The sequence below is a fragment of the Ictalurus punctatus genome, chromosome 22, assembly GCF_001660625.3.
Source record: "Ictalurus punctatus breed USDA103 chromosome 22, Coco_2.0, whole genome shotgun sequence".
Lineage (NCBI taxonomy): Eukaryota > Metazoa > Chordata > Actinopteri > Siluriformes > Ictaluridae > Ictalurus > Ictalurus punctatus.
In genome coordinates, this window is record NC_030437.2 from 11,813,797 (window position 1) to 11,840,109 (window position 26,313).

At 38.2% G+C, this 26,313-nt stretch overlaps 1 protein-coding gene across 3 annotated transcripts in view; it reads right to left on the bottom strand.

Moving 5' to 3' along the window:
* The window catches only part of si:ch211-204c21.1 (DAB adaptor protein 2), a 23,823-nt gene extending 5,435 nt beyond the window's left edge, over positions 1–18,388 (bottom strand). For 2 of the 3 annotated variants that reach the window (XM_017452302.3, XM_017452301.3), the window contains exons 1-8: positions 18,135–18,388; positions 8,089–8,291; positions 2,079–2,227; positions 1,439–1,537; positions 1,200–1,331; positions 1,016–1,099; positions 426–449; positions 287–319 (exon numbers count right to left, since the gene is read on the bottom strand). In XM_017452302.3, the coding sequence (XP_017307791.1) occupies positions 287–319; positions 426–449; positions 1,016–1,099; positions 1,200–1,331; positions 1,439–1,537; positions 2,079–2,227; positions 8,089–8,170 (603 nt within the window). In that variant the 5' untranslated portion in view covers positions 8,171–8,291; positions 18,135–18,388. Of the gene's footprint in view, positions 1–286; positions 320–425; positions 450–1,015; positions 1,100–1,199; positions 1,332–1,438; positions 1,538–2,078; positions 2,228–6,664; positions 6,706–8,088; positions 8,292–18,134 lie in introns of those variants that run through there. The other variant, XM_017452304.3, reaches the window with a different exon arrangement.
* Positions 18,389–26,313: the final 7,925 nt, after the last annotated feature.

Consider the following 26,313-nt stretch of genomic DNA (forward strand, 5'->3'; position numbering starts at 1 on the left):
GGTATTTTATTTTTCATACAGTCCAAAGGAGATGACAAGAGTCTAAATGGTTATTGTTGGTTTGTGTCAAGTTTTCTGTTTTAATTAGCCTAGTTTGCACCCCTAGGTGCAGGGTAACCTTTAGTGCTTTAGGCTTGAGTTTATGGTAGTTTTTGTTTGAGACAGCAATCGTGTAAGAATTCGGGTTCATGATTATCAGACTGTAAGTTGCTGTTGTGATACTGAATACTGCATCACCATGGGTTCTATCCCTAAAACACAAAATCCTAACATGACGAATACTTACTTTTCGATTGCCGAGTGAGGCGTCACTTCCATTCTGTGGTGAAAAAGAATGTTTACTTCAAGATTTTTTTTTAATATATTGAATGTTCTTATAAGTAGTACTCTACTCATTTACTGTATCTGTACTGGTCAATGCTTACCTCTACCACTTTGTTGGCTTCTTCCTGGAGAGGAAATAAAATCAGATAAGTAATACACCAAAGATAGCATAACATAAGAGCTACAATATACATGGCAAATACAACACATGCCTAACTGTTATTAGAGGTTAATTATTGATGATACAACTTAAAAGCTTATAATTCCTTATTCAAAAAAAGTGGAAATAAAATAAAATGTCTGTAAACTCTAGTAGAGTAAGCACACCCAGGCGGGACTACATGTTGGGTGGATGCTATAATAAAAAGCAGGGCCAAACTTATAAGACGAAAACTTATAAAATATGAATGATTTGTGGAATGAGTTCCAAAGACAATCAACTACAGTATGTACTACTCAAGCGATTAGCATTAGAATCATGTGTTGAGAAACATCAACTCTACACTTTTGAGGTGCAAAGTCGTGGATGTCTGGACTTACAGCTTTTGTTACTATATACACAATTCTCATAACAGCTATTATGACACTGTAAAAACAGTTACTCCCTGAGGTGAAAGTTGTAATTAGCATGTCATAACTGCAGTTTTCTGGACATGACAATGCATTAATCCAATACAAATACACCCTGTACCTTCTTTGAACCTTCTGCTTCTTTTTTCCGCATATTAAAGATGAGCTGAAAGAGATCCTTCAGGTCAATAACAAGAGGCTCTGCCTGAAAGTAAAAAAAATGACTGTTAGTCTGTTTCCACGCTGCTGCTTTTATGTTTTAAAAAAAGAGCAAGAAAACATGCCCATTAGGAACCCCATCACACCTGCTGAGCAGTTTTAATAGCGAAGAACTGGTGCTGGCCCTCTGCACCACACACATAGCCGAACGCTCGATTGTCTGTAACATCGCGAGCAATGAAAGAGATCTTGTTCACTGCATGTTCCATCAGTACTGCCTGCAGAGATGAGATATATAATATAATTAGCACAGAAAAGCAATAAACATTTATTTTTTAATCGTGAAGGCAAACAGATATGACAGCGAATGGCAAAGAAGACTCACTCCTGTCTTCTCTTCTGTTATAGTGATTCCTGAGAGAGAGATGTTCACCCAAATTCTCTGCTTGTGTTTGCCCTGAGAGCGAGAAGCTGCTGCCTTGCCCTGAAAAACAGCCACTAGCTTAGAAAGTGCAAATACTTTTTCATATCATTGAATTTAAAAATGCACCAAAATGTAATATTTCTTCATTATGTCATTAAAAATATTAATATTCAGTGGCTTGAACACATCCTGATCTGAAATGCAAATTGTTACGGATGACATGATAGACAAAAAAAATAAAAATGAAAAATTGCCACAAACCCTCCTTGTTCATTAGATTACATTACATTACCTAATCTATTTAGCAAAAAAATCTTGGTTGTCTAGCTACTGTCAAATATGCTGAGAATATGACAATGCAAATCCCACTCATCTACCTCACTGCAAAAGAAAAATCTTAGCAAGTAAAAATATCTTTAATAAATATGGACAAATTCAACTCGTATTATTAAGCCCATTTCTAAATATTTTTACTAATTTCATGCTTGAAATGGATTTATTCTATTGACAGATAATGTTGCTTATTTCAAGCAACATGAAAAAAAATAATGACTTTAGCAAAAATCTTTACTATTTCTTTAATCCTTACTATATAACCTACCTTCAGTTTCATCATGGAGTCTTGGCTCATTTTGTCCCCTCTGGCCTCAGGCACATCATCCACTCCAATTAGCTTGGCCTTGTACCGAACACCATCACCTTTGAACCTGGCCAGCAGGAACTCATCTGTTTTCTCCGGAGTAGCTAAAGCTGAGACAGAGATATGTATAAATCCTATTAAATAAAGCAAAGACTAAAGACTGGAATGAGTTTTGATGTTACGCCTAGAATACACATGAAGTCAAATTTGTCACCAAAATGCTGGTTCTGTGTAGGATGTTAAAATGAGATCTGGTCATCTTATCTTTGACATAAGCATTTAAACTACAGCAGAGATGAACATTACTTGAGCATACATATATGTACTTCATTAATATCCTTAAATATCATATCATTGTAGGGCATTTGTACCTAAATCTAACCAAATTTACAAGTCACGCCTTACATTTTCATATTGACCTAAACTAGTACTAAACTGATCATGTCTTATTTTTGTGCCCAGATACCAATTCCATCATGATTCTGTGCATATGAATAATATTTAGTAACTATATTTAACAAAATATTGAACAAGAATAGCATGGCTACAACAACCAATGCCTTCCAGTCTCACTTGCTCTTCCTACAACTATATGATTTCCAACATGGAATTTACGAATACTAAAGTACACTAAAATCTGAATACCACATCAACCTTGAAGCTTAATCTTATCCTTTATGACTTTTCATACAAATTGAGTCATGCAAAATGTAATGGATCTGCATAAATAAATAAATACATACATACATACATACATAAATATTGGCCTGGCTACCTTAACTACTCACAATTTAGTGTGGACACTTTCTAACTTTCACTCCAGTAGAATTTTGACGAGCTACTTCTACTTTTAACTGCGATTTTGAAACAATACCCATATTTTCACTTAGGTATATTTTCCTGTACTTTCTTCCTATCCGTGTACTGATACTCAGTAAAAAGCCTCATTAAAGGATGACACACTGTGTGATTTTGTTCATAATAAAGTACTTAAGAAAAATCATACAGCTAAGAAAACAGACGTGACTCTTGAAAGCTCAAATGAAAAGCCAATGTTTATCAAAAGATTCTGCTTTTGTTTAACCTGGGAATGAACTGTTATTAGGCATGACACCTGAAACCACATAAAGCATGAAATTATGGCTCCAAAGCAAAACAAAACAACAACCTTCTGCTGTAACTTGTAAAATAAACAGTATTTGAATTCGTAGAGTTATGTATCTTGACCAAAGGGAATAAGAAAGCAGAAAGTATACACTGTTCAGAGTAGAGTGTTTATACTGAAACAGTTTCTTGGCTGAGTTTGTTTGTTTGATAGCTCAGAAGCTGAGAACGGGTCTTCTGCAATTCCCACAGCCCATCATTATGTTAGGTGCTTATTAGGCAGCCTTTGTAGTTCACTGAAAGGTCTTCTCATGTCAGTGACTTTGATTTAACTGATTCATGTGGTCAACATTAATCAAGCGTCACAAAAAAGGGGTCGCAAAAGTACACCTTTATAATTTTATAACACTTTTTTTGATGATTGGAAGCGCAAGGCGGCGGTTAGAGATCCACCATCATTCACATAAGTCCTTCAATTCAATTCGTTTCGATTCCAGTCAATTCAACAAGACTGCTTTAAAGAAACCCAGATATAGACTTAGATCCTTAATGAGCAATCCAGAGGCAACAGTAGCAAAGAAAAACTATCTGATACATAACTTTAAGGAACTTTAAGACATCCTCTTCTGGATGACTCTCAGACTATGAATCATTACAGTATACAGCTGTAGAAGAGTAAAGACAAATGTATTGAGTGTTTGAAAAGGATGTTCAGTATGATTAGTATGCTCAGGAACATACTACTTTTATGTTACATCGTGTACATTTATATTTGACGGCAAAGAAAACAAACGTTATTTCCTTCTTCAGTCCACATTTTCTATCCCCCTAATTTTTTTTTTGTTCATAAAGGTAAGGGTTTGTGTTTAAAGTCAGAGGTATTGATGCTACTAAAAAACCTTACCTTGGACACCTATTAAGAAACATCCAGCAATTAGCAACCATGGAGGCGTGAACTAGATGTATGTGATTTACATAATCGGAATGGCACATCCAATTAAAATCAACTTGGTGCATAACCCATCTCTGATTTTTGGACTTATATCCCAGAATCTGACTACATCCCATAATGATTAGGAGTCCTTGGATGAGGACAGGTCAGTGTTTATGATTACAGCAGTTCTTAGAAAGTAAGAATCTATAGTGTGCAGGTGAGCTTTTCCACTGAAAAGGCTCTTCAGAGTCCTGAATATCATTATGACTGCTACACCATGGTTTAATATTGGTGCCTGGTTCACTTTGTAGTCCTCTTTTGACACTGCATTTTGCCCTTTCTTGTTTTTTCCCCCTCTTCAACCAGACTTTACTATTTAGCTTTCTTGAGCTCACTAGAGAGATTCGCTCAATATCTGATTTATCTACTTCAAGTCTATTACTGGCCTCTGTTTATCTTTTTTCACAGAACTGGATAGCGCTTGATCTGTTATTTTCTCTCGCTCTAGCTGGCATTGCTTTTCTGCCATCTTCCTCTTTCATCTTATTTGACTTGTTTGTTTTGGTCCGGGTCTATTGGCTCTTTCTCCTCTCCCTCTGCACCCTCTCTTTCTTTGGAGCACAGCTAATTGTGTTGGGGTTCTCCACTCGATTGTCGGCCCCTGTTTAGATGGCAGGGGCGGAGAGAGGGAGTGAAAGAATGGGTACAGCCAGACAGTTTGTGAACAAACTAAGGGACGCTATTGACTTTCAAAACATGCAGGGACTCAACAGGCTGGAGGTTCCCCCCTTATTATCACCAGGACACAGGACAACCCCCACACCAATCAATGTGCAGGCCTCTTTCAGTCACATCCTCCCCTTTTAAATAGATCAGACACAACCGCCTTTGATGACTTTGGGCAGTGAAATAAGATGGAAGGCTTCAAGGCTTGGCAATGTGTGTCTATAATAATTCAACTTAATATTAATAACCTAGAAACCTAAAAAAAGACTAAAACATAATAAATCATCAATTGTTTTTAGAGAAAGCTGTGATTGTTTATTTGTCTGTAAATTTAAAGTCATGTTATAAAGGTCGCTAGTCACTTGTTGCTGTCTCACAGCTCCAGGGTCCCTGGAGTTTTATATGTTCTCCTCATGTCTACATGGGTTTCCTCTGGGTACTCCAGTTTCCTCCTACCTCCCAGAAACATACCAGTAGGTGACCTGGCCACACTAAATTGTGTAAATGCCCCATGTCCAAATCCATCACAACCCTGACCAATGCAAAGCACTTACTGAAGAAAAATGGATGAATGAATGAATCAGTGTCATTGATATAAAAGAAAAACTGAATTGCTCTCTTAGCAGATGCTGTGTGGCTTTTAAATGGTGAAACATTACAGCTACTTGTCTGCAAATACAACCTCATTGAACACATTGTTTACGACGTAACCTCTGACCTGTTAAGTTCCTTGTGAGCAAGACAGCATTTATTTTCAGACTAAACACCGTGGTCCTGATATGAGGTGCTTTGACATTAGCAACTGACAACTCCTTAGAAACCCAGCCATTTACAAATGAGCCTGCTGATATAAGCAAGTGATCTAAGTAGGTTTTGTTTTGTTTTGTTTTTTTTTAAGCCAAAGTGAAAACTGGAACAGTCACACCACAGCTGATTTGTCTGCTGGTCTTCTGAAAACTAGAGCGTACTTGCAAAACAAAATGACACCTTACATGATCAGCTTACATGATCTATTGTCACTTTTTTTTTTTTTTTTTTTGAACAGGAAATGCATTATGGCATGAACCGTCCAGATGCATTGTGTAACACAAGTCTCTGAAAGATCCTCAGCATGAGAAACACTTCACTTGTTTTCCTGCCTGTGAAAAGCGATCATAAACAGACAGGGAGGGGAGGGATTTGCACTTGCAGCTGGAAGATATTGTGTAGACAGCCCTAATGGAATCCATCACCGGTGCACTCTTCCTCTATGAGCAAGCCTGGCAAAGACAAACAATATCACTGTGCACTGGGTCCAGCTTAACAAAAATAAATCCAGAGAACTACTGGGGTCAAGGAGGCCCACAGAATCTGGTATAGAGGCTTTTAATGTTCTCTACACTGTTGTGGCTTTCTTTAGAAGAAGCAGACAAATGCAGCAGTAACATGGTGGTGTATTTGGTCGTGGAATATTAAGGGAGCCACCAACTTAATTTATTATATCTACTTTATTAGCAGCATTCAGTTATCTATCATGTATTCTTATTTAACCCCTTAAACTCTTGATTTATTATTCGGTTACAAGTAAAAAAAATAAAACACTGAAGTGTACTGTTATAGGAAAATAATCAACTATAGGTGGAGTAATGCAGGCTGAGGTGAAGTGTAATGGCCCGTGGTGTTTTATTCCTTTTATACCACAGCAATTTGGCAACAGTTACACTTTTCATGAACTAAACAATGTCATATCACACTTTTCATTGTGGAACGCCTGTGTAACAAGCTAATTCCTGTAATCACTTACATTATAGCAGCTGCTCCCTCACCAGGCTCTCCTTTTTCTCTCTTGAAGTTAATAAGACAAAAAAAAAAATACAGCTTGTCATGTTCATGAGAAACCCAGAGCTCACCATGCTCAAGATTTTCTCATGCTGATCAACCTAAAGTTACAGTGGTACCTCTTAGTGCTGACACTGGAGACTCCTTCCAAAAATGCTAAATAAACGTCTCCTCACAGAAACCTCCATCATATCAATGATTGCGCATGTTTTTTAATCCGTTTATGTGGAGCATCCATCATATAAGGCCACCATTCCCGAAACAACAATGTATTAGAACACGCACATTAATATAAACCTATGATATAAACCTCTGAGCAATCAATCCATCCATCCATTTTCTGTACCGCTTATCCTACACAGGGTCACGTGGAGCCTGGAGACTGTCCCAGGGGACTCGGGGCATGAGGCGGGGGACACCCTGGATGGGGTGCCAACCCATCGCAGGGCACAATCACACACACACACTCACACAACCATTCATAGAAATGTCAATCAGCCTACAACGCATGACATTGGGATGGGGGAAGAAACCGAAGTACCTGGAGGAAACCCCTGAAGCATGTGGAGAACCTGCAAACTCCACACACAAGGAGGAGGAGGGAACCTCTGACCAATTAAAATCAGCAATTCAACAGTGTACTATATTCAACAGTATATAGTATATTATTCAATGACTACTTCAAAATATATTTTAGGAGTTAAAGAATTTGTGTATAAAAGGCATCACGGCTAAAAGCATGTCAGACAGCTATTTCAGGATCAGGATGTTTTGAAGAATATAAGTACGTAATGATCCATAATGAACACACTTGCCTCAAAATACTGTGAATACTTGGAGCATTATTCTACGTCTGTGGTTTATTTGGGCATACACCCAGTCAAACTGACGAGCTTCTGTTTTTTCCACGTATAGGGGAAAAAAAAGAACAAGAAAAAGAGAAGTCCTGTATTCGTCAGGCTGAATGGGGTTTCTGTTAAACATTACAGGTCTGTCCATTCATGTGTTCCTCTGTGTAAGCAACGTCAACATCAACATTTATTTAAATGAAATTATGCAATACTAGCTAACTAATAAAAAGTTCTATCATCCCTGAAGTTTCTTGCATCGCGGGAAAATAACAGCGGACATCGTAACAAAGAAACGCCAGCTGCTTCGTCTGAAAATGGAAAGAGATTTCAAAAGAAAGGGGATGCATAATGCACAATCCTAGTGAGGCGCTCCATACAACAAATTAGAAAACCTTAAATAAACCACATCTCCAAATCACATGGGACTCCCGCTTTCAAATCATGACCTCCAAAGATACAGTTAGAAGAACAAACTGTTCGCAAATTCCATAAGCATGTACTCTGTCGTAACCTCTCAGCCCCGAGCAGGTTCACGTACCCTTCTTCTTCTCTTTCTTGGATGGCGTCTTCACGGGTGCCTGCTCGGCTGGAGGCATGCCGGACTCCACCTCTGCAGACATTTTTTGGGGCCAGCCTCACGTGATGGGGTGATCGAAAGCAGCTCTCTTTCCTTCTCTCCACTGTGTAGTGTGCTCGACTACAGCCTGACTCAGCAGTGGGTCATGTTCAGCAAAGCATGAGCTGGGGAGATATGTGAGAGGAAAAGGTTGAGTGAAAGAATTCAAGTAAAAAAAAGAAAAAAAAAGCTAAACATGGGTGAGAAGATAAAAGAGTAAACTGGAATTAGGGCTTTACTGCTATGTCACAGACCAGTAGGAAAACCACACTCATCAAACGCACTCAAAGCATTCTGTAAAGTGCTAGATTAATGCTGATAACTTGTTCATTACATGAAGATACAGGTGTAACTTGCGTTGTCTCCAACAATTTTTGAAATTGTTTATCCATTTAAAATCTTTTACATAAAAGCCTCCGACAGGAAATATTTAAAAGTTTCTAAAACTTCCACTTAAGTCATGATATCTGCCACATTATTAACGTATTTATGAAAAATAATGGTATTGTCGGATATACAAATATATAATAAGGCCGTATAATGGCTGTAGCCGTCAATACTGTATAAAGACACTTTTTAAAAACAGCATTAAGCCCAAGGTCAAGGCACTTGTCTTTAGAACTGATAACATTGCAGTTTTCTTACCATTTCACACGGTAATCAGTTATAAGAGTGCAAAACATGGAAGTTATTTGGTGTTGCAAAAATGGGGAATGTTGCTGCTTATAGTAAGGAAGTAATGCTAGCTTTCACTGCAAAAAGTCGCAGAGTCTCCTTTACCCAGTAAAACTGCTAAAACTGTGGTTTCTGCAGAACATACAGTACAACATTCAGTACAACAACTTTTCAACACTTCTGACACAAAACTTCTTTATTAATAATAATTATTATTATTATTATATTATTCTGTGTGGTTGTTAGCCAAGATGCTAGTGGAGTGTAAAGTGAGGATGAAATCATACTATAAGTTACTTTAATACTTTACCACTGGCAAACAGCAGACCATTCAGATTTTGTCAGTGTCCATGAACTGCCCATGAGATTAGAAACTGAATTAATATTTAAACCAAGTAATCAACTGTTGCGTAATGTTGTTTTTCCTCATTTTATCTGTAAGGTGCTTTGGATAAGTTTGCTCATTCAATGCTGTGAGAAATCAAGTTACTTTCTCTTATTGTAGGGTTACTTATAATTGTTTTCTCATATTTATATAAAAGACTACAACAAACATTTAAGACTTTGAGTAGATAGATAGATAGATAGATAGATAGATAGATAGATAGACAGATAGATAGATAGACAAAATATAAATAAGTGGCAGAGTTTCCCATAGCATCAGCGTATAGTCAATGAGCTTATAAGCAACAGCAGAAATCAAAGTGGCCCTGCAGTAAAACAGAAGCTGAACAAAGATCCTGAAGTTTGGTGCATCCTAAAACGGCTGTGCTGTTGTGCTATAAGAATACACTTTTCTCTGTTTATTACACTGAACCTAACATTCAGTTAGCTTATCTCTCAAAACACTTTTTCGTATTTCCTCAGTCCTAACAAAGCCATTGTTTAAAGAGCAGGCACTGCAGTGGTTATAAATTCTCTGAACTCGACTAACTGTGGTGCAGTCGCTTTCTTTCTCTCTTGAGGGAAATTGTAATGTAACAGTTCGATTGTCTTACTACAATCTCTAACACGCCTTGAAGAAATGAAAACGGTTTACACTTGTACAATTCAATTTGTATAAATATGCATGAATAAAAAGGTTGCAAAAACAGAAATCAGATAGAATAGAACAGATAAAAGAACATATGCTGTCAATATTCTTTGCCTTGGTATTCAAGCTATTAAAAATGTCACCAAATATGTGGCTAAAGGAAATGGGAGCTTCCCTTACATCTGGGATCCATAAAGCCTCCACCTTATTCAGAACATAGGCTGATTGTTTTCTTGCACTTGTTTTCAATCTAGGAAATCAGAGCGAGACCTCTGCACAATATTTGGTGCGTCTTTCCTTTTCACCCGGGTCAACTTATTTAAGAACAGGAAATTAATGTAAATGCTATAAATACGCTCCTCTGCTCTTAATGAAAGCAATGCTACAATGCTTATTAATCTCAGAGTATTGAAATATTTGGGAGCTTGTGACTGGGTGTGAGCTGTGAGTAATGAGAATAAAATGTTCCCAAAGTTGAAAAAGCAGGATTTACAAATCCTCATCTAAACACACAAGTTGGATTGCACTATAAGAAGCCTTGTTTACGGACGAGTAATTCCCGGACCACATAGAGTTACCAACAAACTTTCCTGAAAAGTTCCCAAAATGGAAAAGGTCATCTTTAATTATCTTACAGCCTCTTTCCTTTCCTGTTCTTTTTTCAAGCTGGGTGATCATAAGCACTTTTCTCTGCCACCTGACATTAACACTTCCTCTTGCACACTGTAATCAGCTGCACCTCACTGAGCAGCAACCGACCTACTACCCAGCTTATTTTAGCAGGTAATGTATGTAAATTGAGTTGTGAGACTATAAATGGAGATCAGATTATATTATAAAGAGAGCAGCTGCGTTACTCAGTCATGGCGTACAAAACAAAATACTCCACGCTCATCATGTGGCTAGTAGTTAGTGACCATTGAGAGAATGATAATTACTCAGAAATAGGACAAAACCAGTTGGTGAAAGAAATGCCATATTATGGTGAATCAAAAGAATGGAATGGTATGCTAGCAGGCAGGGAAGGTCCTGACAGAACATTTATGGGAAGGTCTCAGTCTGATACAGCTAATCCTCTAAAGCTGTATGCAAAGATGTTTCTTACTGAACTCTTGCTGGAAGGGTGCACACCTAGATCATGCCTGTGAGCTTGTACCAGGCTGTGACAGAATTTCAGAAGCACACGATCATGAAGCAGACCTGCACACTTACAGTATACTATGTATACTGACTTTTATTAGTTGCAGATATCCATGCTTTTGAAGGGATAGCACGCAATCATTTGAATAACTGCTACAAAATGTTGTCCTTAACAGTTCATATTAAACCTTAGAATCATTAAAGGGTCATGGAAGGTGCAGATACAGTGTGTTTTGTTTCGTCTTGCTTCTTTACTGGTTTGGATTTCTTGTTTCTTTGACATCATAGAAATTAACACATTTAACTATACTCGCCCATTCACTTTACAGCAGGGTAGCCCCACCCATTAATTTTACAACAGGTTAGTCCCACCCATTCACTTTACAGCAGGTTAGCCCCACCCATTAATTTTACAACAGGTTAGTCCCACCCATTCACTTTACAGCAGGTTAGTCCCACCCATTCACTTTACTGCAGTTTAGTCCCACCCATTCACTTTACAACAGGTTAGTCCCACCCATTCACTTTAAATTCTATAGCAGAGTTGTTGGGCGAAAGAGGTCACAGCATTATTTCATTCTAATAGTTTATCTTTTCACTACTATTCCGTATGAACAGCTTTATCTAACAAAGTATCACTCTCAAGCTGCTAATGCGAGCTAGCTAGTTTCTCATTTGCTGATCTATTTGACATTTCTATAGCTAGTTATCAAGTCCTTTGCCTATTTTTTAACCGTTTATCTCCCAGAGTTTCTTGAAGTGCGTGACTGCCAATAAGGGTCAAGATAAGTATGCAAACACCCCTGTCAAAACTGAACACACCAGATAGTAGCTTAGAAAGCTAGCTAAATATGGAGAAGAGCATAGAGATTAACAAGAGCCTTTTACTTGTGCTTTAAAATGGAGACCAATGGTTTATAACACTAAGGGACAGGCACAAAAAGCTCTGAAACACCAATTTTGATTTCAGGGGAACATCTTAATAGCCTGGCTATAAGACAAGCTCTTGTAACACCTCTGCTGTTAATTCAAACTATGTTTTTTTCCTTTTTTCAGGACACCATGCCTGGAAGAATTCTTTAGAAGTCGCTTGGAGACACGAATTTCCTTTAAAGACTTTCCTGCTGCTAACACAGATGATTCCAGGACTTCCTGGTCATAACTAAGCCAAAATCCAACGTCTATATTTACACCTAGTATCTGGCCTGATATGACCTTCAGCCCCTCAGGATCTAGTTTCAGAGAAAAAAGTGAACAAGCAGGCCAGATCTGAAGCCACGATTCTGAAGATCCTTCCAGTGAAGGAGAACAATGAGTGTACAGTAAACAGCAGCTTTTCTCTTCCCTGGCTCCATGCCTCTCTCTTCACACAGGCTGTGCAGATCCCTAAATACACACATCAAGAAAAAAAAAAAAGCCTGGAAGCCGAGACACATCTACCTCAGAACTGTGCCAGGAATGTTTCACAGAGGACAAGTCTCCAAACAAAAAGTATCTCCATGGGTGTAGATTTAGCAGCTACCCAAAACAAGACTGCAAAGGTTACAGAAAGGTCTGAGGCCACATATATTTGATTCGCCTAAGAATGTACCTTAGAATTAGACTGTTAACTAGGTAGCAATTAAGCTAACACCAAAATTAAAGTAGCCTTGTCTGCACAAGTTACAGACTTCTTCAGGGTGACAATACACACATAATGAGAAGTTTTTTTGGGGGTGAAAATCTACCATTTACTTGCTGCTAACTTACAGTACAGAGGGGAAAACATTATGTTATAGTTTGTGGAACTACAATTTAATGCTTGACTTAGTGGTGTCAGGCCACAGTTTTGACTATTGAACCCAGAACACTGGTTTTTCACTAAAGATGGCATGATGGCACTTTTGGTTTTTCCGATACAGATACTGAAACCTTGATCAGCTGATACCCATACCCATCTGATACTGTTTTCTTTAAAAACTACTAAGCTGTGCAGGTGCATCTCAAAACATTTGAATATCGTGGAAAAGTTTTACAGCATTTTTTCCTGTAATTTAATGCAAATTTAATGGAACTTTAATATATTCTAGATTCACTACACATAAAGTGAAATATTTCAAGCCTTTTTTTTTGGTTTGTTTTAATCTTGACAATTACAGCTTACAGTTCATGGCAATCAAAAATCCAGTATCTCAAAATATTAGAATAAAGAATTTATAATACAGAAATTTCGACCTGAGAAGAGCTCTAATCAGATAATTAACTGAAAACACCTGCAAAGGTTTCCTGAGCATTTAATCTCTCAGTCTGGTTCAGTACCCACAACCACAATCATGGGGAAGATGAAAGTAAATTTTGCATTTCATTTGGAAATCAAGGTCCCAGAGTAAGGAGGAAGAGTGGAGAGGAACAGAATCCAAGTTGCTTGAAGTCCAGTGTGAAGTTTCCACAGTCAGTGATGATTTGGGGGGCCATGTCATCTGCTGGTGTTGGTCCACTGTGTTTTCTCAAGTCAAGAGTCGATGCAGCGTCTACCAGGAGATTTTAGAGCACTTCATGCTTCCATCTGCTGAAAAGCTTTATGAAGATGCTGATTTCCTTTTCCAGCAGGACAAAACTACTAGTAACTGGTTTGCTGAGCATAGTATTACTGTGCTTGATTGGCCAGCCAACTCTCCTGATCTGAACCCCATAGACAATCTATGAGAGACACCAGACCCAACTTTACAGATGAGTTGAAGGCCGCTATCAAAGCAACCTGGGCTTCCAGAACACCTCAGCAGTGCCACAGGATAATTGCCTCCATGCAACACTGCACTGGTGCAGTAATTCGTGCAAAAGGAGTCCCGACCAAGTATTGAGTGCATAAATTAACATACTTTTCAGAAGGTCGACATTTCTGTATTATAAATTCTTTATTCTAATGTTTTGAGGTACTGGATTTTTGATTTCCATGAGCTATAAGCCATAATCATAAAGATTAAAACAAAAAAAGGCTTAAAATATTAAAGTTCCACTTTTTAAATTAAATTACAGAAAAAAATTAACTTTTCCACGATATTCAATTTTTTTAGATGCACCTGTACTTTCTTCATTACAATTAAACTCTTTTGCACAAAAATCACTTAAATATAATAAAGTATAAATATAATAAAAATCTATCTCAACAAAAAACAATTAAGTCCCTTAATATGTAAGCATTTCCAGTTCCAAAAATTCTGATATCCGTTATGTTTTCTTTGATTTCAAATCTACCATTTTTCCTGGTATTGGCTTGATATCAATACTGGGTATCAGGTCAGTGCTATCTCTAGTTTTCACACTTAAATAACAAATCTTATATATGTTTGCTTAAGAAGGTTTTAATATTTCGAAATTTGATGAATAGATAATTGAGTAGCTGCTCTAAATAAGTGCTCCAGGTTAAAAGGAGGTCTGGCCATGTTGTAAAAAGCAAGCACTGCCAACTTATTTCCAGTCAACAATTAGTCATCCCTAACTGAGTGACATTTAGAGGCATGAAAATGAGAAAATAAGAAAATAAGGATAGATGATTTCCACAGTGAACTTTCTGGAGAATTGCCATGACTCCCACATGCTCCTTAGACAGGTACTGGCAAAAATGTTCTACTCTGAGCTGCTATAGTCTGGCTTTGCATAGCAAACACAAAATCCATCACCAGAGACATGTAATCAAACAAAATGGAGGGAAGACGAACACATACAAATAGCTTTGAAGGGATTTTTCTGTTCAGTTGTCTAGTAGACACTAATTTGCATAAAATGAGTCGGTCTTTTGAGCTTACACAACATGGCAGGCATGTAAATAAATAGTAACATTAATGCAAAGAAATAAACTGAGAAGCCAGTACACTGAGGTGCCAGTTTATTATGGAACACCTAAGTTGTATCTATAAGAACAGCTCACTTTGTAGGTATACAATTACTGCCTGTAGCTCTATGTAGAATTTGTTCATTCACTCTATCCTGTCCACAGGAGCACTTGTACCAGTACAATACACACTGACATCATGTCTGTGCTGAGAATAGTACACCTCCTAAATAATATCAGCTTGGTGGTGGTCCTCTACTGGTCCCATTCCACTGATGGATGGGGTAGTGTCAAGCTGACAAATTGTCCATTGCAACAGATAACCTACATACAGTAAATACAGTAAATGTATACTTGTGCACCTAAATGGGAGGATAATTTCCCAAAAAATGAAAATAAGCACAATACTTACAGTCTACCAAAAGCAGTTGTTAACATAACTACTCTCAATTTATATTGTTTTCACTCACAATACAATGAACTCAGGCCGGTTCCATGGGAAAGGGACAGTATCTAATCTTCCCACCATAGTAAGTAGAGACTTTAAGTTAAGGAAGGGTGAACACTGCATGAGGATAACAAAACAGTTTTAAGCTGTCCTCTTGTGTGGTCTTAAAAGTCAGCGATGGTGTATAAAAACACAAGCAAACACCAGACAATGCCAGTTTTCCTCAAGGACTTCTGTAAAATGCCCTTGTTTACTTAGACTTGTAGTGAGAAAGTCAGCTCTGGCCATTCTTTTTCAATTATACTGCAGATCCTTTTACAGTTTTTTACAGAACTGTTTTGGAAACTCTTGACAAAACTGTACTGAGTGGGATCCAGTCCTCCTCAACTCTCCCAGCCTCATTAAATGGCTTTGAGGTGATTAAGAAATAAACTAACTAGCCATAACCTTTATACCACAGTTTTTCATACAAAGTGAGTCATTATAAAATGTGAGGACATGTTTGGTCACCATTACAAGAAGTTCTTAACACCACTCAAATTACTCAAAGAGCAGTTACTCAAAATGTTACTCAAATTGAGTAGTAAAATTCAAACTATTCAGTTTATGTGAAATGGAGGTCAAGTGTCATCCTCCGTTACAGATTTCCAGTGAAGAAAACAAATGGTTCCACATCTGGACTGAACTTCTTGTCTCTTTTTTTCCCCTACCATGGAGCAATGCAGAGCTTTAAATGATTGTCCAGATTTTCATTCTTTCTTCACAAGAGGGGGAAAGTGGGACACAAACAAACAGGCAGTGCAAAGGTCATTTACCTCAGCATGTGGCCACCCCACTGAAATACTGCTCTTCACGTAAAAGAGATACCATGACTTCTCTAATGACCTGTATATGTTGCCAATGAAATGCAATTGCACTCCTTTTTATATCCATTCACACAAACACAGAAAGATAACCAAGAAAATTCAAATGAGATAAGTTTCTAATGTTCAGTACTCTTAATGGGACCTCGCATTACTTTCTTTGTCCTTCATGAACTTTCCTTCTATTGAGAGCTGGATAGCCTAGGAGGAGAAATGTTTCAGAGCACGCCAAAGCGAAGGAATGACTTAAGGAGGGAAATTAAGTTGAGCGCCAACATCTGCTTTCAATAAAACGGCACGCATTGTACCAAAAGAGGGGGAAAAATCAAGTGTCTCGCTCTGAATCATACTCAAACATTGCTACCCCCCCAAAAAAGATGCAATTTTACTTCATACAACACAGTTAAACACACAGTGATGACTTGTGTTTAAACGTCTTACTCAGCTAAGACATTTAGGAGTGTTTCATTGGGGGTGCGGTTACTTTCTGTGAGATTAAATCTTTGCCTCTGCATCCCTGGCCATTTGTGGAGCCACAGAAAGAAAATTGGCATTTTCCCTTGACATTTCTGGTAATGTTTACCTTACACAACTCCAAACTGTTTGAAACACTCTTTAAAACACTTCCACGTTCCATCGGCTCCTTATGAAATAGAGTGCAGTGAGTTTACAGTGGCATTTCCTTCATTAGATTGAACACGAAGCGTGGCGAGGTAGTGGGCAAAGACAGAAAGAGAAAGAGAAAAAAACGCCATAATTATGGTTATTTCTAGGCCTCCCTGACATTTTTTTTGCCCCTCCTACTTGCTCTTCCTGTCATCTCTCATTTCTTTCTTTCTACTTTTCCACATCCTGGACTGCTATAAAGGTCCAGGTCTCCACACACACACACACACACACACACACATTCCTTCAGACTTAGATCATTCCTATATTCAGGGAAAAAGTGTTTGTACACAATGTTCTCTTAAAATAAACAGCATGAGAAGACATTGCTCAAATGATTTAACAAGAGGTGGTAGGTTATTCAGTCATGAGTGAAGTTCTTGTCTTTTGTGAACCAGTAAGTAGAACATAAAGACATTACAGGATAAGGAATTAACCAATAACCAAGTAGTATTTTCTTGATAAACGTTATAAGGACTAACTAATTTCCTCAGTTACCCTTTAAAACTCCAAACACTTGAGCTAATATGCTATTATAACAACTGAACGAATCCTCAGAGGCTATCAAACGCCAGTTAATTAAGCCTGACACATCATGTATGAATATTAGAATACACGGATTGCCAATTTGTGAAGCACAGCCTTGAAGGTGTAAAAACGAAACGCATAAAGGAATGGTCAACTGGCTTTAACACAGACTACATTTTATCACACCTCAGGCAACATTTTAGTGAAGCCTATTGAGCTCGCGCCTGGCACGCGATATGAAACATTGTCCTCTCTCTCTCTCTCTCTCTCTCTCTCTCTCTCTCACACACACACACACACACACACACACACACGTCGTGACGAGAAAGAATATGAAAGGTCAAAATGCGGCGAAACAAAGATGTCAAAATAAAGCACAGAAGCGTGTGGAGGAAACAGACTGGACCTGTCGTGTGTCGTGTGTAAATAACGCGCTACAGACGGGCAGGATTGACAGACCGCCTGTGCTAGCAATAAGATATATTTATCTGGCTTCGTCCTATTCAGGTCGGATAGTGACTACACTTCCAGCCTAAAAATAACAACAGGTTGCATGTAAACGCTACAATTCGGATAAACGCCACAAAGAAAATCATGAATTTAGATTAAAGGTGTGTTGTTTTTTCCAGGCGTGTCTTACATTGAATGCATTGGGATATATATATATATATATATATATATATATATATATATATATATATATATATATATATATATGATAGGTTGGTTAATATTTCTATTTTGTCAAGTTTTTTTTAAAAAACCAAATCCAAACAAACAGGTTCCAGGCAACGTTGTACTCACCGACGTGTAGTTAACCAGTGGTGCTTGGACCATGCATAGTTTTCTGCTGCGCCTGTGGAGCGGATGACGGTGTAGCAGACGGTGCAGTCGGTCTGCCGTGTAGCCGGGCTTTTAATGAGATGAGATGATATAAGATGTTATATGATGATAGATGATGAGATGAGATGGGATGAGATGTGATGTGGCAGTCAGATGTTCGCAGCTTTGCTCAGCTCTGCTCAGGAATGCGCTGTGATGTTGCAGCAGCGGCTTGAGACGCAGTAACTCCCCCACAGAGTGCCGCCTTCAACACGGCTTCCAGTTAACTCTGTAAGAGCCGGAGCGCGCGCGCACACATACACACACACATACACACACATACACACACACACACACACACACCCCACAATAAGTAGAGTGAGGTAACGACTGAAAGCACACACTAATGGACTGTATAGTGTCAAAATAGACAGACAGACAGGCAGGCAGACAGACAGACAGACAAGCAGGCAGACAAACAGGCAGACAGACATGCAGGCAGACAAACAGGCAGACAGACAAGCAGACAGACAAGCAGACAGACAAGCAGGCAGACAGGAATAAAGAAAGAACCAAAGAAAGACTATTAGAACATGATCTAGAAACTATAGCTATGAAGTTATTCTGCAATAGTTTTAGCATATATGCTACAAAATCATACACATCAGAGAGAGAGAGAGAGAGAGAGAGAGAGAGAGAGAGAGAGAGAGAGAGAGAGAGAGAGAGAGAGAGAGAGAGAGAGAGAGAGAGAGATGTTTTGCTGTCTTGAATGGCATTATTTGTAGAAAGAAATAAAGAAAGACATGAGGTCTTAGCTGACATTATATGTAGAAATAGATAGATAAATAAATAAATAAATAAATAAATAATATCCTAGATGACATTATGAGTTGAAAGAAAGAAAGAAATTAGGTCTTATTTGGCATTATATAAGGGGCAGTGGCTTGGTGGTTAAGGCTCTGGTTTACTGATCAGAAGGGCAGGGGTTCAAGCCCCAGCACTGCCACTGTTGGGCCCTTGAGCAAGTCCCTTAACCCTCTCTGCTCCAGGGGCTCTGTATCATGGCTGACCCTGCACTCTGACCCCAGCTTCCTGACATGCAGGGCTATGCAAAGAAAAGAATTTCACTGTGTATATGTGATAAACAAAGACTCATTAACATTATATGTGGAAAGAAAGAAAGAAATGAGGTCTTAGCTGACATTATATGTATGAATAAATAAAATCCTAGCTGACATTATATGTGAAAGACAGAAAGAAATTAGGTCTTATTTGACATTATATCTCGAAAGAAAGAAAAAAGAAAGAAAGACAGAATGACTATTAGAAAATGGAAGGTGGAGGAGCACAAGGTCTCTAACATCCACCAGCACCGTGATGTCGTCATGGAGGAGTGGAAGAGGACTCCAGTGGCAAGCTGTGAAGCTCTGGTGAACTCCATGCCCAAGAGGGTTAAGGTATTGCTGGAAAATAATGGTGGCCACACAACATATTGACACTTTGGGCCCAATTTGGACATTTTCACTTAGGGGTGTACTCACTTTTGTTGCCAGCAGTTTAGACATTAATGGCTGTGTGTTGAGTTATTTTGAGGGGACAGCAAATTTACACTGTTACACAAGCTGTACACTCACTACTTTACATTTCTTATACAAGTGTCATTTCTTCAGTGTTGTCACATTAAAAGATATAATCAAATATTTACAAAAATGTGAGGGGTGTACTCACTTTTGTGAGATACTATATATCTATGACATTCTTTTGCATATGTTTTAGAATACAGGCTACAAAATAATAAGCAAAATAAAGTATTAACTAGTTAAGTTGCTTAATACAGCAGTATGTGAAAACAGGCTACATTTGCTTGGCACAATTTTGTTACATTATTTAGTAGAAGTGGTTTACGTATTGTTTTTTTTTTTGTTAATTATTCTGTTACAGTGGTGGCCATCACCACCCATTATTATCACTGTTCTGACTGAGTGATTTATGAGTGAGTTATTAGCTGCTTTGATAATCACTTGAATTTAATAGGTTTTAATCCAAACTTCAATAAATCAAAAGCAAATCGGCCTACAAATAATATCAGCTTGGTGATGTGTTCTGTCAGTGGGAAGTTCAGGAATAAAAAGCTCTATAGCTCCAAGAAATAGACAGAATATTATTGTACACATTTAAATAATGAGCCAAATATTTTGTGTAGGAGGTTTATGTTCATAAAATAAAGCTGTGCTGAGGGGGACAGTGGAATTTATTTTACAGTTAACAGGTTCCCTTGCTGCAAAAAATGAGAGTAGCTGGTCTATGGTTCTAGCCCTAGGAAATTGTTTTTAAGTTGTGATTTGACATGAAGTCGTTCTCTGGCTCTCGCTGCAGTTGCTAGAAATGTTTTCCATATGCTGTCACTGCTGACTGTCAACAGAACAACATGCACATTGTATATATAAAGCTTGTTTTTGGTCATTTATGCCTCGGTTTTTCTTGGCCAATCATAGTTCAAAGACATGAGCAACAGATTTATCCAACTTTTAAGGTGAAAGACTTTAGAGATGCTGCATAAGATGAATTTGCTATATAGGGATGCCATGATTAAGGACATAGCTTATTGCATTCTCATTTGTGATGTTTAAAAACGAGAAGGATGAACTTTCGCAAAGCATTTACTTATTGTAGTAATATCCAGAGACCTTCCTTCTTCAGACAGATACACCCTAAATATTTAAGGAAAGCTTTCTCAGTGAATTGTGCTGACAGCCACATGATTGTGTCACAACAATTCAAAAGAAAGGGGGGGAGAGAAGGATGTGTGCATGTCACACTAACCCTGGAATGACACACCGCCTTCCTTCTGTTCATGTGGCTTTACATTTTGCTGACACTACAAATGACTTCTGTCTAACCCTTCTGTCTAACTAATCCTAAGTGCAAAATAAAATAAAATAAAATAATATGCATTGGATTCTGTTTTGACGGCGTCCTTTATCTTTTTTTTGCTTTACAGCATGACATGGAACACATAGTTCTTTATCTATATTTGTTTTAGGCATCTAAGTAGGTCGGATAAAAAATGTGGTGCCCAATTATAAGTAAGCATTTATGTGGTAAGTACATTTCACATCAGATGTGAACTTCTGAACTGGTTCATGTGTGTAAATTCAGTTATTATTTTGTCTTGTGGACTATATGTAAACTTCTGTTATGTGAAATACAGTAGCTTATTCAGGGCCATACTAAATAAAAAAAACTTTGTGCAATTTTATGATCCCTTTTATTTATTTATTTTTAAAGCATTAACATTTTACCAATTCTGCAAGGAATATGTAAACTTATGACCTCAACTGTAACTAATTTAGGTTGCTTTGCCCTTTATAATTTTTTTTAAATATATTGTCCAATATCCATGTTCACCTTTGTCAATAATTCACTTCAGTCTGTTAAACACAAGATTGATCAATTCCATAAATGTACTATAGTTTCAACATTACAAATATAATGCATATAAAATTATTTTCTATCTGGGATGTCAAACAGCTCCAAGTCAAGCTGTAGTTAAGCCTTTCCTCTCCCCCCCATTCCAGATTAAAGATAAGGAACATCTCTATCTGCTCTGCTAAGATCCTTAGAAATGTTATCATAATTACTCTAAGATAGTGTAACCCATTTTAACCCTTTCTGGTTGTTGGATCACCAACACACAGCTCGCAGGACATAAACCAAACTACTTGTGAATGTATTTCTTTGTACACTATTCTCATAGTAAATGTTTTACCAGACATTTTTACAAAAACAACACGAATCATCCACCTACTACAGGCTCAGCCTGCAGGAACATTGTTGCCACGTCAGAGTTGACTGCTTTGTGTTCATCTCACACTCTGACTGTTCAAACAGCAGCTCTTAGTCATACACTGACCTCTGAAGGTATTTTCTGTCCAAGTATATTTCTCCCAAAAAAACAGCAGGAGAGGAAGAGCAGACGAAGAAACGTCAGAGTGGTGGAAAATCCGAATACGATTTGAGACTCTTTATATGTGAACGACTTTCATGGCTTCCCGGAAAGCCGTTCATTCTCCCGAGGCATCCAGAGGTTACGGGTCACATGATTTCACCTCATCTTTCGCCCTCGATCTCCACTCACAAGAACCTCTTTAACAGGAAGGGCTACATTGATAAAGCCTACATTCATTGGGGGGGTCGTAATCTGATGAATTTTTGAAATGTAGATGTTCAGTCTGTTCTTTGTGCTTACAGTGGTGCAGCACTGATACGTCTTTGTGGCTGAATTGCATTAGACCAAATGTTTAGGGTTACGAATGAGGCAGCATATCAAAGGCATTTGCTTTACAGTGGGCCTCAGTGTTGTCCTGTCACAAAAAAAAAAAGATCTATTACTGTATTATTGTAAAAGTTGTTACTTTTCTCTAGAGGTTTAATGGAATTGGCAGGGCCAGCTAATTGTCTAATTGTGCACAAACATGTTGGGCATGAGACCCAGAGATTGTGTGAACTTTTGCTGTAGTGTCTCATAGAGCAGTAGTACGGCAAAATGGACTGGACTTATATGTTTTAATCACAAAGATCCACCATGACCCTGACCAGTATAAAGCTGTTACTGAAGATGAATGAAAGAATATATTTTTAATATTTGTTCTGTTCAAAATCTCAAAGAATGGAACTAAAACAAACACACACTGGTGATAACCTCCTCCAAATGTTCTACTGAGGACTCCAAACTATTGAAAGGTCAGCAACTGTGAAAACCAACTGCTTACATCATATCCTCTTTTCCACAATTCTGTCGTCATTCAAGCTGCCTAGAATCGCACAATGAAACTCTGAGGAACACAAATACACACACACACACACACACACACACACACACACACACACACACACACACACACACACACACACACGCTCTCAGTGGATGAGAGTTGTTCTCCCGGTGGATTCCTTTCCTGAAAATATGCTTGCTGACTCGTCTCTCTGTAGGTCTTTAGCTCTTTCCTGGTGGTGTTTTTCACATCCATCAGGCACAGATGTTCTCCCCCTGTAGTCTTCGAAAGAGCTAAGAAAACAAATATTTCCCATAACTCCTGAAACATTTTGTTCCATTTTAATGGGTTATTGTAATCAGTAGAAGAAAAAAGTACTTTACAGACCTAATGGTTCGGTTAAGTCATGTCTACAGAATATGAACTTAAACTGTTATATTAAATTAGTGTTCAAATACATTTTCACACAGTCCCAGTTGGTATTGGATAACTTTTTTTTACTCCAATAAATAACATTATCATTTAAAAACTGTATTTTGTGTTTTCTCAGGTAGCCTTGGTTTTATCTTAGATTTTGTTTTAATTTCTGAAACAATTTACTATGAGACTAACACACTAACAGAAGAAATCAGGACGTGGGAAAATAATTTTTTCATAGCACTGTATATGTGTCTCTCTGTCTGCTATTCCATATTTATGTTTACTCTAAGATAATATTTGCTATTTTTACTATGACGCAAACATTGTGGCAGCTCTGACTTCATCATGATATTAATACTTAATGTTCTGAGAGTCAGAGCACTGGTAAACAGAAGGGGTCTAGCTCGCAATTCGGCTACAATTCAAGTGAGGATTCACAGAGACACAACGTACTGTCTGAACAATGCTCTGGGGGTCATGCTGCCACAACGTCATTTCTTCCGGCTTTGCTAATTAACACAAAAAATGATAGTTCAAATGAATGCAGTGGTTTTCATCACACTTTTTGTATCTGCATTGGTTTTCAATGGGGTTCAAATCCAAAGACCTGATGTATGTATTTTCACACTCAACTTGTTTTAATGTAAGTGGACTCTGTGCTTTCGCCCCTCTCAGATCCCTAAAAGCCGGCCAGACTCATACCATCTCGGGAGGTGGTCTGAGTATGGTTCATTTCAAGTCTGCTTTGTGGTTTCATATGTTGACGTATTGTAAATGCAAAGCACGCCCAGCACGCTTCTCAAAATGAATCGCTTTTTAAAACTATTTTGACCCCCATGTTTTCTTCTACATTGTTCAGGTCATGTTACAGATGAGCTGAGCTCAAAAATTTAAAACTTGGATTTGTGTGGTCAGAGGAGGACATGGTGCCTCTCTTTGACAATTTGAATAAGGCTGATATAAGGAATCAATTAAAACTGATAGTAAAAATACACTAAAGGGTTTGAACAGTTTTCTGAAAAAAATTAAGGCCAAGGACTTCGACAGGATACATATTACAAGGTTGAATATTCTATTAAGCCTTTCTTTATTGTTTTGTAATGCTAGTATGAACTTCATGGTATGTGTGGGTGTTGCCATCCTTCTCCAGAAGAACTTATCCACAAATTTAAGCGGTTATTGGTCTCAGTCCAAGAGAAATAGGAAGTGAATTGAGGCCTCATAAGAGCTGAAGAGAATCAGAAAGTGAGCTGAGTGCAATTTGCAATACCAGGGACAGTGTGAATGCAAAGAGAAGTGAGTTCTCTTTTTCGTAGACCACTTTTTGTTCCACTGAAAGAGGACTGAGTACTGTTATTTTAAAGAGAGCCACATTGATGACCACATTAATTTTGATTTGGGTGGTTTTCACGCTGGGTACGTTTGCTGTAGTCTGAATCCAAGAGCAAGTGTTGCTGGCATGCCCCCCCCCCAAACCCGGAGTGTTGGTCTGGTTTTAGTCTCACTTGATTCTATCAAACCGTACAGCAGATATTATGTGCAGCAGTGGACCTCTTCTGTGTCACACAAAGTTCATTCATGGTACACTTGTGTTGTGGAAACTAATGATGTGATCAGCTAAAACACATGTGCAGGTTACTTTACTTCCTGAACAAGTGCGGACCCAAGTACCCGAGTACAGTTCCGATGCAACCGAACTCAGACCACTTCCTACAGGTCTCAGGTTCAGTACAGCGGGGCACTTTCTAATCCACATGGCAGCTTTCACATTACCAATTTTTCATGCAAACCGTGCTCTGTTTCGGTTCAAGTTTGCTCTCACATGACCACAAAATATGCTTCCAATTCTAGCTCCATTGACACTTGGTGACGTTTGGTGAAGGGCTTCCTCCATGAGAACATTACAAAATGGTATTGTTACGAAGGTGGTGATTTTGAAAGTTGACACCCTAAGTATCATTTAAAGTTTTGTAATCCTGAATCTGAACTTTGTGTTCTTCTTTTTCCCGCCTCACCATCGTCTAATCTCTAATTGCTTATGGGTCATTATGCATATGTTTCGAGTTCCTGCCAAAGTTTTTTAAGTGTTCTAGACACGACATGAGGTCAACATCCATCTGTCTTTTTTATGCTAAACATTATTTGGTTTTGAAAATAGCCATTTATATGCATTTATTTATTTTTTTTTTAGCTCAACTGCTCTTACGAGCATGACATCGGCAAGAAAAGGTAAAGATTTTCGAAAATTCGAACCATTGTACGTAATTGATAAATATCATTTGTCCAAGGGTGCCATTAAATGTAGGGATTTGTGACATAAAATACAAAAATGTACAATCAAGAAAAGGATCTTTGTGCTTGTCATAGTGAAAAAGCTTTATGGAAGCAATGCTGCCTTTAATTTTACTTGTTCAAGATATTTGACAGTTTATACTTAAATCAAAAGTTAAATGTTTTGTCAGTTGAAAGTTTTTGGAATTTTAACTTCAGTACATGCCAAACACCCTCTTCCCTTTGCTTGCCCTCTTCCTCTTTTCCAAAAGCCACCTCCCACGTGGACAACAAACAACCCAGAGCTTGTGCCAAGAGGCTGAGGAATGCTTCAGACTTCACATCTCATTCTCCTACAAACACAACAACAAACATGCCAAAGCCTTAATGTTCTCTTGTCCACCCCCATGTTGACTGAGGGGTTCTCCCCCTCTGCAAGCGATTAAGAAACTGAAGATCCTCAGACTTACTCTCTGTTTTCTTTTTCCTTTTGGAAAGAGGAAACCAATAGCCTTTTTCCCTTGAAGTGTGGGTCAAAGTCCTGGCTTAGGAAGCAAGCACAAATGACCCTAAGCACTTGGTGGTGCTCGAGCCTCACCAAAACAATGCTGCCTAAATACGACCAAAGTACCTTTTTCACACTTAGCCAGCGGCTGTATTAGTGTATTAGGTGGGAAGGTCTGGCCTCTTGCCCA